Source organism: Panulirus ornatus, chromosome 4 (genome assembly GCF_036320965.1).
Source record: "Panulirus ornatus isolate Po-2019 chromosome 4, ASM3632096v1, whole genome shotgun sequence".
Taxonomy (NCBI): Eukaryota; Metazoa; Arthropoda; class Malacostraca; order Decapoda; family Palinuridae; genus Panulirus; species Panulirus ornatus.
In genome coordinates, this window is record NC_092227.1 from 62,676,810 (window position 1) to 62,690,616 (window position 13,807).

The 13,807-nt window shown below is 42.3% G+C and overlaps 1 protein-coding gene across 1 annotated transcript in view; it reads left to right on the forward strand.

Moving 5' to 3' along the window:
* LOC139766666 (kinesin-like protein KIF14) overlaps positions 1-13,807 on the forward strand; it is a 282,193-nt gene that overhangs the window by 145,072 nt on the left and 123,314 nt on the right. The window contains exon 17 of the mRNA XM_071695567.1: positions 2,865-3,013. Coding sequence (XP_071551668.1) covers positions 2,865-3,013 — 149 coding nt within the window. The remainder of the gene's footprint in view (positions 1-2,864; positions 3,014-13,807) is intronic.

Below are 13,807 nucleotides of genomic sequence, written 5' to 3' on the forward strand. Positions count from 1 at the left end.
TCTATCCATAGCCCACGCCTCGCAACCATACAACATTGTTGGAACCACTATTCCTTCAAACATACCCATTTTTGCTTTCCGAGATAATGTTCTCGACTTCCACACATTTTTCAAGGCTCCCAAAATTTTCGCCCCCTCCCCCACCCTATGATCCACTTCCGCTTCCATGGTTCCATCCGCTGACAGATCCACTCCCAGATATCTAAAACACTTCACTTCCTCCAGTTTTTCTCCATTCAAACTCACCTCCCAATTGACTTGACCCTCAACCCTACTGTACCTAATAACCTTGCTCTTATTCACATTTACTCTTAACTTTCTTCTTCCACACACTTTACCAAACTCCGTCACCAGCTTCTGCAGTTTCTCACATGAATCCGCCACCAGCGCTGTATCATCAGCGAACAACAACTGACTCACTTCCCAAGCTCTCTCATCCCCAACAGACTTCATACTTGCCCCTCTTTCCAAAACTCTTGCATTTACCTCCCTAACAACCCCATCCATAAACAAATTAAACAACCATGAAGACAACACACACCCCTGCCGCAAACCTACATTCACTGAGAACCAATCACTTTCCTCTCTTCCTACACATACACATGCCTTACATCCTCGATAAAAACTTTTCACTGCTTCCAACAACTTGCCTCCCACACCATATATTCTTAATACCTTCCACAGAGCATCTCTATCAACTCTATCATATGCCTTCTCCAGATCCATAAATGCTACATACAAATCCATTTGCTTTTCTAAGTATTTCTCACATACATTCTTCAAAGCAAACACCTGATCCACACATCCTCTACCACTTCTGAAACCACACTGCTCTTCCCCTAATCTGATGCTCTGTACATGCCTTCACCCTCTCAATCAATACCCTCCCATATAATTTACCAGGAATACTCAACAAACTTATACCTCTGTAATTTGAGCACTCACTCTTATCCCCTTTGCCTTTGTACAATTGCACTATGCACGCATTCCGCCAATCCTCAGGCACCTCACCATGAGTCATACATACATTAAATAACCTTACCAACCAGTCAATAATACAGTCACCCCCTTTTTTAATAAATTCCACTGCAATACCATCCAAACCTGTTGCCTTGCCAGCTTTCATCTTCCGCAAAGCTTTTACTTTTACTATATATATATATACATAGAGAGAGAGAGAGAGATTAGAAAGGGTTGTGAGTGGAGGAATGAAGAAGTAATATTATTAGTGAAGGGGAAGAGAGAGGCATTTGGATGATTTTTGCAAGGAAATAATGCAAATGATTGGGAGAAGTATAAAAGAAAGAGGCAGGAGATCAAGAGAAAGGTGCAAGAGGTGAAAAAGAGGGCAAATGAGAGTTGGAGTGAGAGAGTATCATTAAATTTTAGGGAGAATAAAAAGATGGTTTGGAAGTAGTTAAATAAAAGTGAGTAAGACAAGGGAACAAATGGGAACATCAATGAAGAGGGCTAATGGGGAGGTGATAACAAGTAGTGGGGATGTGAGAAGGAGATGGAGTGAGTATTTTGAAGGTTTGTTGAAAGTGTTTGATGATAGAGTGGCAGATATAGGGTGTTTTGGTCGAGGTGGTGTGCAAAGTGAAAGGGTTAAGGAGAATGATTTGGTAAACAGAGAAAAGGTAGTAAAAGCTTTGCGGAAGATGAAAGCTGGCAAAGTAGTTCTAACAATGTTTTATGGTTGCGAGGCGTGGGCTATAGATAGAGTTGTGCAGAGGAGGGTGGATGTGTTAGAAATGAGATGATTGTGGATAGTATGTGGTGTGAGGTGGTTTGATTGAGTAAGTAATGAAAGGGTAAGAGAGATGTGTAGTAATAAAAAGAGTGTGGTTGAGAGAGCGAAGAGGGTGTATTTGAAATGGTTTGGTCACATGGAGAGAATGAGTGAGGAAAGATTGACAAAGAGGATATATGTTTCAGAGGTGAAGGGAACGAGAAGTGGAAGACCAAATTGGAGGTGGAAGAATGGAGTGAAAAAGATTTTGAGTGATCGGTGCTTGAACATGCAGGAGGGTGAAAGGCGTTCAAGGAAGAGAGTGAATTGGAACGACATGGTATACCAGGGTCAGCGTGCTGTCAGTGGATTGAACCAGGGCATGTAAAGCATCTATGGTAAACCAGGCCCCACAGACCTTTCCATAGTTACCCTAAATGCTTCACCTACCCCTGTTCAGTCCATTGACAGCCTGTTGATCCTGGCATACCACATCATTCCAATTCACTCTATTCCATGGACGCCTCTCAGCCTCCTCTATGTTCGGACCCTGACCGCTCAAAATAGTTTTTACTCCATCCTTCCACCTCCAATTTGGTCTCTTGCTTCTCCTTTTTCCCTCCACCTCTGACACTTTTATCCTCTTTGTCAATATTTCTTTACTCATGCTCTCCATGTGTCCAAACCATTTCAACACACCCTCTTCTGCTCTCTAAACCAGTGTCATCTTTTTTTATTATAGGAAGCTGTTCAGAGGTTTGGCAGGTGATGGAGGCTGGTTCTTTGTTATGAAGATGAGTGTTGAAAATGGATATCACAAGCACAGTGGTTTATGTCTTACACCTTGGTGGTGAAGCTCACCTTTCAGGGAGGTTTGATATGTTGAAGATTCATCTTGAACTACTTGTGGTAATTAGCCAGTTAATCTAAAGCTGAAACATGATCTGGGCATTGCATAGCCCACTTGTGGGAGTGGTGCTTGAATGTTCTGCATTCATTTGTTTAAGGGCTCATTCTCTCATAGAAATCCAAGAGGTTTCATACACAAGACCTCCTTAACCTAAAACAGTGTTGCTTATGTAAATGTGTGTGTGTTTGTGTTTCATTGGTTTAAAGTCAAATTCATTTCCAGCTTCATCATAATGACCGGCTTGTGCTTGCTGGTATCTACTACTTCCGGGTAAATAACCCAGGAAATGGCAAAAATTCAAGCCAAGATTCTTCCAAGAAGATGGATTTCTACTTTACAAAGGAGGAACTATTAAAGGAACAAGAAAGGAGGTATGAGATTTAAAGATTATTTTTCATCTATGAGGGAACCATATGGTTTGATTTTGTTATCTTTAGGAAAGTACTGTACAGTATGAAATTTACATTGTGTTCCACCAGAAAAACTTACACAAACTACAGGAAAGTAGGCTGGCCAGCCTTTACACAGTTTTTTTTTCTTTAAGTTGGAGGCTCCAGTCATGGACATGAGTCCACATCAAGGCTGGGCCTTAAATGATATAGAAAGAGCTTAATGAAAGGTAAAGAGAAGAGGTATGGGAAAGTATTTGATAGTTTTGGGCAAAGTGAAAAACCTGTCTTTTAAAATGTGTCAGGTTATAGTCATTGGGAAAACATGAGAGGACAGAGAATCCCAGAGCTTCAAGGTGTAGGGAACGAAAGTTTTCAAAACGGCCTGCTCTCGAGTTGCCAATGGCCACACATTAATAATGTAATGCAGCATCTTACCTAGTATTGTGTGGTGTAGCTAGTGGGAGCAGAAACCAAAGTAATACTTAAAGGAGAGGGAAAGTGAATCAATGTTGCGGTGAAGAGCAAGCAGGTCAAATTTTGAAGTTAGCCTAGGAAAGCTAAATGATCTGATCATATTTGTCTCAGCTCTGTCAAGTAAGGACGCAGAGCTAGAATCACCCCAGATGTGAGAGCAGTACTCCGTACAAGGACAGAGCAGTCCTTTCTATAACCGTGTTCCATACATACATTAAAAATCCTTACCGACCAGTCATCAGCACAGTCACTTCCTTTCCAAATAGATTCAACACCAATACCATCCCCTCCAGCTATTATTATTATTATTATTATTATTACTATTTTTTTTTTTTTTTTTTTCTCTCGCTGTCTCCCGCGTTTGCGAGGTAGCGCAAGGAAACAGATGAAAGAAATGGCACAACCCACCCCCATACACATGTATATACATACGTCCACACACGCAAAAATACATACCTACACAGCTTTCCATGGTTTACCCCAGATGCTTTACATGCCTTGATTCAATCCACTGACAGCACGTCAACCCCGGTATACCACATCGCTCCAATTCACTCTATTCCTTGCCCTCCTTTCACCCTCCTGCATGTTCAGGCCCCGATCACACAAAATCTTTTTCACTCCATCTTTCCACCTCCAATTTGGTCTCCCTCTTCTCCTCGTTCCCTCCACCTCCGACACATATATCCTCTTGGTCAATCTTTCCTCACTCATTCTCTCCATGTGCCCAAATCATTTCAAAGCACCCTCTTCTGCTCTCTCAACCACGCTCTTTTTATTTCCACACATCTCTCTTACCCTTACGTTACTTACTCGATCAAACCACCTCACACCACACATTGTCCTCAAACATCTCATTTCCAGCACATCCATCCTCCTGCGCACAACTCTATCCATAGCTCACGCCTCGCAACCATACAACATTGTTGGAACCACTATTCCTTCAAGCATACCCATTTTTGCTTTCCGAGATAATGTTCTCGACTTCCACACATTCTTCTAGGCTCCCAGAATTTTCGCCCCCTCCCCCACCCTATGATCCACTTCCGCTTCCATGGTTCCATCCGCTGCCAGATCCACTCCCAGATATCTAAAACACTTCACTTCCTCCAGTTTTTCTTCATTCAAACTCACCTCCCAATTGACTTGACCCTCAACCCTACTGTACCTAATAACCTTGCTCTTATTCACATTTACTCTTAACTTTCTTCTTCCACACACTTTACCAAACTCAGTCACCAGCTTCTGCAGTTTCTCACATGAATCAGCCACCAGTGCTGTATCATCAGCGAACAACAACTGACTCACTTCCCAAGCTCTCTCATCCCCAACAGACTTCTCATACTTGCCCCTCTTTCCAAAACTCTTGCATTTACCTCCCTAACAACCCCATCCATAAACAAATTAAACAACCATGGGGACATCACACACCCCTGCCGCAAACCTACATTCACTGAGAACCAATCACTTTCCTCTCTTCCTACACGTACACATGCCTTACATCCTCGATAAAAACTTTTCACTGCTTCTAAAAACTTGCCTCCCACACCATATATTCTTAATACCTTCCACAGAGCATCTCTATCAACTCTATCATATGCCTTCTCCAGATCCATAAATGCTACATACAAATCCATTTGCTTTTCTAAGTATTTCTCACATACATTCTTCAAAGCAAACTATTATTATTATTATTATTATTTATTTTTTTTCCGCTGTCTCCCGCGTTTGCGAGGTAGCGCAAGGAAACAGACGAAGAAATGGCCCAACCCACCCCCATACACATGTATATACATACGTCCACACACGCAAAATATACATACCCACACAGCTTTCCATGGTTTACCCCAGACGCTTCACATGCCTTGATTCAATCCACTGACAGCACGTCAACCCCGGTATACCACATCGCTCCAATTCACCCTATTCCTTGCCCTCCTCTCACCCTCCTGCATGTTCAGGCCCCGATCACACAAAATCTTTTTCACTCCATCTTTCCACCTCCAATTTGGTCTCCCTCTTCTCCTCGTTCCATCCACCTCCGACACATATATCCTCTTGGTCAATCTTTCCTCACTCATTCTCTCCATGTGCCCAAACCATTTCAAAACACCCTCTTCTGCTCTCTCAACCACGCTCTTTTTATTTCCACACATCTCTCTTACCCTTACGTTACTTACTCGATCAAACCACCTCACACCACACATTGTCCTCAAACATCTCATTTCCAGCACATCCATCCTCCTGCGCACAACTCTATCCATAGCCCATGCCTCGCAACCATACAACATTGTTGGAACCACTATTCCTTCAAACATACCCATTTTTGCTTTCCGAGATAATGTTCTCGACTTCCACACATTCTTCAAGGCTCCCAGAATTTTCGTCCCCTCCCCCACCCTATGATCCACTTCCGCTTCCATGGTTCCATCCGCTGACAGATCCACTCCCAGATATCTAAAACACTTCACTTCCTCCAGTTTTTCTCCATTCAAACTCACCTCCCAATTGACTTGACCCTCAACCCTACTGTACCTAATTACCTTGCTCTTATTCACATTTACTCTTAACTTTCTTCTTCCACACACTTTACCAAACTCAGTCACCAGCTTCTGCAGTTTCTCACATGAATCCGCCACCAGCGCTGTATCATCAGCGAACAACAACTGACTCACTTCCCAAGCTCTCTCATCCCCAACAGACTTCATACTTGCCCCTCTTTCCAAAACTCTTGCATTTACCTCCCTAACAACCCCATCCATAAACAAATTAAACAACCATGAGACATCACACACCCCTGCCGCAAACCTACATTCACTGAGAACCAATCACTTTCCTCTCTTCCTACACATACACATGCCTTACATCCTCGATAAAAACTTTTCACTGCTTCTAACAACTTGCCTCCAACACCATATATTCTTAATACCTTCCACAGAGCATCTCTATCAACTCTATCATATGCCTTCTCCAGATCCATAAATGCTACATACAAATCCATTTGCTTTTCTAAGTATTTCTCACATACATTCTTCAAAGCAAACACCTGATCCACACATCCTCTACCACTTCTGAAACCACACTGCTCTTCCCCTAATCTGATGCTCTGTACATGCCTTCACCCTCTCAATCAATACCCTCCCATATAATTTACCAGGAATACTCAACAAACTTATACCTCTGTAATTTGAGCACTCACTCTTATCCCCTTTGCCTTTGTACAATTGCACTATGCACGCATTCCGCCAATCCTCAGGCACCTCACCATGAGTCATACATACATTAAATAACCTTACCAACCAGTCAATAATACAGTCACCCCCTTTTTTAATAAATTCCACTGCAATACCATCCAAACCTGTTGCCTTGCCAGCTTTCATCTTCCGCAAAGCTTTTACTTTTACTATATATATATATACATAGAGAGAGAGAGAGAGATTAGAAAGGGTTGTGAGCGGAGGAATGAAGAAGTAATATTATTAGTGAAGGGGAAGAGAGAGGCATTTGGATGATTTTTGCAAGGAAATAATGCAAATAATTGGGAGAAGTATAAAAGAAAGAGGCAGGAGATCAAGAGAAAGGTGCAAGAGGTGAAAAAGAGGGCAAATGAGAGTTGGAGTGAGAGAGTATCATTAAATTTTAGGGGGAATAAAAAGATGGTTTGGAAGTAGTTAAATAAAAGTGAGTAAGACATGGGAACAAATGGGAACATCAATGAAGAGGGCTAATGGGGAGGTGATAACAAGTAGTGGGGATGTGAGAAGGAGATGGAGTGAGTATTTTGAAGGTTTGTTGAAAGTGTTTGATGATAGAGTGGCAGATATAGGGTGTTTTGGTCGAGGTGGTGTGCAAAGTGAAAGGGTTAAGGAGAATGATTTGGTAAACAGAGAAAAGGTAGTAAAAGCTTTGCGGAAGATGAAAGCTGGCAAAGTAGTTCTAACAATGTTTTATGGTTGCGAGGCGTGGGCTATAGATAGAGTTGTGCAGAGGAGGGTGGATGTGTTAGAAATGAGATGATTGTGGATAGTATGTGGTGTGAGGTGGTTTGATTGAGTAAGTAATGAAAGGGTAAGAGAGATGTGTAGTAATAAAAAGAGTGTGGTTGAGAGAGCGAAGAGGGTGTATTTGAAATGGTTTGGTCACATGGAGAGAATGAGTGAGGAAAGATTGACAAAGAGGATATATGTTTCAGAGGTGAAGGGAACGAGAAGTGGAAGACCAAATTGGAGGTGGAAGAATGGGGTGAAAAAGATTTTGAGTGATCGGTGCTTGAACATGCAGGAGGGTGAAAGGCGTTCAAGGAAGAGAGTGAATTGGAACGACATGGTATACCAGGGTCAGCGTGCTGTCAGTGGATTGAACCAGGGCATGTAAAGCATCTATGGTAAACCAGGCCCCACAGACCTTTCCATAGTTACCCTAAATGCTTCACCTACCCCTGTTCAGTCCATTGACAGCCTGTTGATCCTGGCATACCACATCATTCCAATTCACTCTATTCCATGGACGCCTCTCAGCCTCCTCTATGTTCGGACCCTGACCGCTCAAAATAGTTTTTACTCCATCCTTCCACCTCCAATTTGGTCTCTTGCTTCTCCTTTTTCCCTCCACCTCTGACACTTTTATCCTCTTTGTCAATATTTCTTTACTCATGCTCTCCATGTGTCCAAACCATTTCAACACACCCTCTTCTGCTCTCTAAACCAGTGTCATCTTTTTTTATTATAGGAAGCTGTTCAGAGGTTTGGCAGGTGATGGAGGCTGGTTCTTTGTTATGAAGATGAGTGTTGAAAATGGATATCACAAGCACAGTGGTTTATGTCTTACACCTTGGTGGTGAAGCTCACCTTTCAGGGAGGTTTGATATGTTGAAGATTCATCTTGAACTACTTGTGGTAATTAGCCAGTTAATCTAAAGCTGAAACATGATCTGGGCATTGCATAGCCCACTTGTGGGAGTGGTGCTTGAATGTTCTGCATTCATTTGTTTAAGGGCTCATTCTCTCATAGAAATCCAAGAGGTTTCATACACAAGACCTCCTTAACCTAAAACAGTGTTGCTTATGTAAATGTGTGTGTGTTTGTGTTTCATTGGTTTAAAGTCAAATTCATTTCCAGCTTCATCATAATGACCGGCTTGTGCTTGCTGGTATCTACTACTTCCGGGTAAATAACCCAGGAAATGGCAAAAATTCAAGCCAAGATTCTTCCAAGAAGATGGATTTCTACTTTACAAAGGAGGAACTATTAAAGGAACAAGAAAGGAGGTATGAGATTTAAAGATTATTTTTCATCTATGAGGGAACCATATGGTTTGATTTTGTTATCTTTAGGAAAGTACTGTACAGTATGAAATTTACATTGTGTTCCACCAGAAAAACTTACACAAACTACAGGAAAGTAGGCTGGCCAGCCTTTACACAGTTTTTTTTTCTTTAAGTTGGAGGCTCCAGTCATGGACATGAGTCCACATCAAGGCTGGGCCTTAAATGATATAGAAAGAGCTTAATGAAAGGTAAAGAGAAGAGGTATGGGAAAGTATTTGATAGTTTTGGGCAAAGTGAAAAACCTGTCTTTTAAAATGTGTCAGGTTATAGTCATTGGGAAAACATGAGAGGACAGAGAATCCCAGAGCTTCAAGGTGTAGGGAACGAAAGTTTTCAAAACGGCCTGCTCTCGAGTTGCCAATGGCCACACATTAATAATGTAATGCAGCATCTTACCTAGTATTGTGTGGTGTAGCTAGTGGGAGCAGAAACCAAAGTAATACTTAAAGGAGAGGGAAAGTGAATCAATGTTGCGGTGAAGAGCAAGCAGGTCAAATTTTGAAGTTAGCCTAGGAAAGCTAAATGATCTGATCATATTTGTCTCAGCTCTGTCAAGTAAGGACGCAGAGCTAGAATCACCCCAGATGTGAGAGCAGTACTCCGTACAAGGACAGAGCAGTCCTTTCTATAACCGTGTTCCATACATACATTAAAAATCCTTACCGACCAGTCATCAGCACAGTCACTTCCTTTCCAAATAGATTCAACACCAATACCATCCCCTCCAGCTATTATTATTATTATTATTATTATTATTACTATTTTTTTTTTTTTTTTCTCTCGCTGTCTCCCGCGTTTGCGAGGTAGCGCAAGGAAACAGATGAAAGAAATGGCACAACCCACCCCCATACACATGTATATACATACGTCCACACACGCAAAAATACATACCTACACAGCTTTCCATGGTTTACCCCAGATGCTTTACATGCCTTGATTCAATCCACTGACAGCACGTCAACCCCGGTATACCACATCGCTCCAATTCACTCTATTCCTTGCCCTCCTTTCACCCTCCTGCATGTTCAGGCCCCGATCACACAAAATCTTTTTCACTCCATCTTTCCACCTCCAATTTGGTCTCCCTCTTCTCCTCGTTCCCTCCACCTCCGACACATATATCCTCTTGGTCAATCTTTCCTCACTCATTCTCTCCATGTGCCCAAATCATTTCAAAGCACCCTCTTCTGCTCTCTCAACCACGCTCTTTTTATTTCCACACATCTCTCTTACCCTTACGTTACTTACTCGATCAAACCACCTCACACCACACATTGTCCTCAAACATCTCATTTCCAGCACATCCATCCTCCTGCGCACAACTCTATCCATAGCTCACGCCTCGCAACCATACAACATTGTTGGAACCACTATTCCTTCAAGCATACCCATTTTTGCTTTCCGAGATAATGTTCTCGACTTCCACACATTCTTCTAGGCTCCCAGAATTTTCGCCCCCTCCCCCACCCTATGATCCACTTCCGCTTCCATGGTTCCATCCGCTGCCAGATCCACTCCCAGATATCTAAAACACTTCACTTCCTCCAGTTTTTCTTCATTCAAACTCACCTCCCAATTGATTTGACCCTCAACCCTACTGTACCTAATAACCTTGCTCTTATTCACATTTACTCTTAACTTTCTTCTTCCACACACTTTACCAAACTCAGTCACCAGCTTCTGCAGTTTCTCACATGAATCAGCCACCAGTGCTGTATCATCAGCGAACAACAACTGACTCACTTCCCAAGCTCTCTCATCCCCAACAGACTTCTCATACTTGCCCCTCTTTCCAAAACTCTTGCATTTACCTCCCTAACAACCCCATCCATAAACAAATTAAACAACCATGGGGACATCACACACCCCTGCCGCAAACCTACATTCACTGAGAACCAATCACTTTCCTCTCTTCCTACACGTACACATGCCTTACATCCTCGATAAAAACTTTTCACTGCTTCTAAAAACTTGCCTCCCACACCATATATTCTTAATACCTTCCACAGAGCATCTCTATCAACTCTATCATATGCCTTCTCCAGATCCATAAATGCTACATACAAATCCATTTGCTTTTCTAAGTATTTCTCACATACATTCTTCAAAGCAAACTATTATTATTATTATTATTATTATTTATTTTTTTTCCGCTGTCTCCCGCGTTTGCGAGGTAGCGCAAGGAAACAGACGAAGAAATGGCCCAACCCACCCCATACACATGTATATACATACGTCCACACACGCAAAATATACATACCCACACAGCTTTCCATGGTTTACCCCAGACGCTTCACATGCCTTGATTCAATCCACTGACAGCACGTCAACCCCGGTATACCACATCGCTCCAATTCACCCTATTCCTTGCCCTCCTCTCACCCTCCTGCATGTTCAGGCCCCGATCACACAAAATCTTTTTCACTCCATCTTTCCACCTCCAATTTGGTCTCCCTCTTCTCCTCGTTCCATCCACCTCCGACACATATATCCTCTTGGTCAATCTTTCCTCACTCATTCTCTCCATGTGCCCAAACCATTTCAAAACACCCTCTTCTGCTCTCTCAACCACGCTCTTTTTATTTCCACACATCTCTCTTACCCTTACGTTACTTACTCGATCAAACCACCTCACACCACACATTGTCCTCAAACATCTCATTTCCAGCACATCCATCCTCCTGCGCACAACTCTATCCATAGCCCATGCCTCGCAACCATACAACATTGTTGGAACCACTATTCCTTCAAACATACCCATTTTTGCTTTCCGAGATAATGTTCTCGACTTCCACACATTCTTCAAGGCTCCCAGAATTTTCGTTCCCTCCCCCACCCTATGATCCACTTCCGCTTCCATGGTTCCATCCGCTGCCAGATCCACTCCCAGATATCTAAAACACTTCACTTCCTCCAGTTTTTCTCCATTCAAACTCACCTCCCAATTGACTTGACCCTCAACCCTACTGTACCTAATTACCTTGCTCTTATTCACATTTACTCTTAACTTTCTTCTTCCACACACTTTACCAAACTCAGTCACCAGCTTCTGCAGTTTCTCACTTTGCCACCAGCGCTGTATCATCAGCGAACAACAACTGACTCACTTCCCAAGCTCTCATCCCCAACAGACTTCATACTTGCCCCTCTTTCCAAAACTCTTGCATTCACCTCCCTAACAACCCCATCCATAAACAAATTAAACAACCATGGAGACATCACACACCCCTGCCGCAAACCTACATTCACTGAGAACCAATCACTTTCCTCTCTTCCTACACGTACACATGCCTTACATCCTCGATAAAAACTTTTCACTGCTTCTAACAACTTGCCTCCAACACCATATATTCTTAATACCTTCCACAGAGCATCTCTATCAACTCTATCATATGCCTTCTCCAGATCCATAAATGCTACATACAAATCCATTATTATTATTATTATTATTATTATTATTAAAAAGGGAGATATACATAAGTATACGTATTTAAGTAGGAGAGATGGCCAGAGAGCGTTAATGGATTATGTGTTAATTGATAGGTGCGCGAAAGAGAGACTTTTGGATGTTAATGTGCTGAGAGGTGCAACTGGAGGGATGTCTGATCATAATCTTGTGGAGGCGAAGGTAAAGATTTGTAGAGGTTTTCAGAAAAGAGTAGAGAGTGTGTTGGGGTGAAGAGAGTGGTGAGAGTAAGTGAGCTTGGGAAGGAGACTTGTGTGACGAAGTACCAGGAGAGACTGACTACAGAATGGAAAAAGGTGAGAACAAAGAACATAAGGGGAGTGGGAGAGGAATGGGATGTATTTAGGGAAGCAGTGATGGCTTGCGCAAAAGATGCTTGTGGCATGAGAAGCGTGGGAGGTGGGCAGATTAGAAAGGGTAGTGAGTGGTGGGATGAAGAAGTAAGAGTGTTAGTGAAAGAGAAGAGAGAGGCATTTGGATGATTTTTGCAGGGAAATAATGCAAATGAGTGGGAGATGTATAAAAGAAAGAGGCTGGAGGTCAAGAGAAAGGTGCAAGAGGTGAAAAAGAGGGCAAATGAGAGTTGGGGTGAGAGAGTATCGTTAAATTTTAGGGAGAATAAAAAGATGTTTTGGAAGGAGGTAAATAAAGTGCGTAAGACAAGGGAACAAATGGGACCTTCTGTGAAGGGGGCTAATGGGGGGGTGATAACAAGTAGTGGTGATGTGAGAAGGAGATAGAGTGAGTATTTTGAAGGTTTGTTGAATGTGTTTGATGACAGAGTGGCAGATATGGGGTGTCTTGGTCAAGTGGTGTGCAAAGTGAGAGGGTTAGGGAGAATGATTTGGTAAACAGAGAAAAGGTAGTAAAAGCTTTGCAGAAGATGAAAGCTGGCAAGGCAGCAGGTTTGGATGGTATTGCATTGGAATTTATTAAAAAAGTGGATGACTGCATTGTTGACTGGTTGGTAAGGTTATTTAATGTATGTATGACTCATGGTGAGGTGCCTGAGGATTGGCAGAATGCTTGCATGGTGCCATTGTACAAAGGCAAAGGGGATAAGAGTGAGTGCTCAAATTACAGAGGTATAAGTTTGTTGAGTATTCCTGGTAAATTATATGGGAGGGTATTGATTGAGAGGGTGAAGGCATGTACAGAGCATCAGATTGGGGAAGAGCAGTGTGGTTTCAGAAGTGGTAGAGGATGTGTGGATCAGGTGTTTGCTTTGAAGAATGTATGTGAGAAATACTTAGAAAAGCAAATGGATTTGTATGTAGCATTTATGGATCTGGAGAAGGCTTATGATAGAGTTGATAGAAATGCTCTGCGGAAGGTATTAAGAATATATGGTGTGGGAGGCAAGTTGTTAGAAGCAGTGAAAAGTTTTTATCGAGAATGTAAGGCATGTGTACGTGTAGGAAGAGAGGAAAGTGATTGGTTCTCAGTGAATGTTGGTTTGCGGCAGGGGTGTGTGATGTCTCCATGGTTGTTTAATTTGTTTATGGA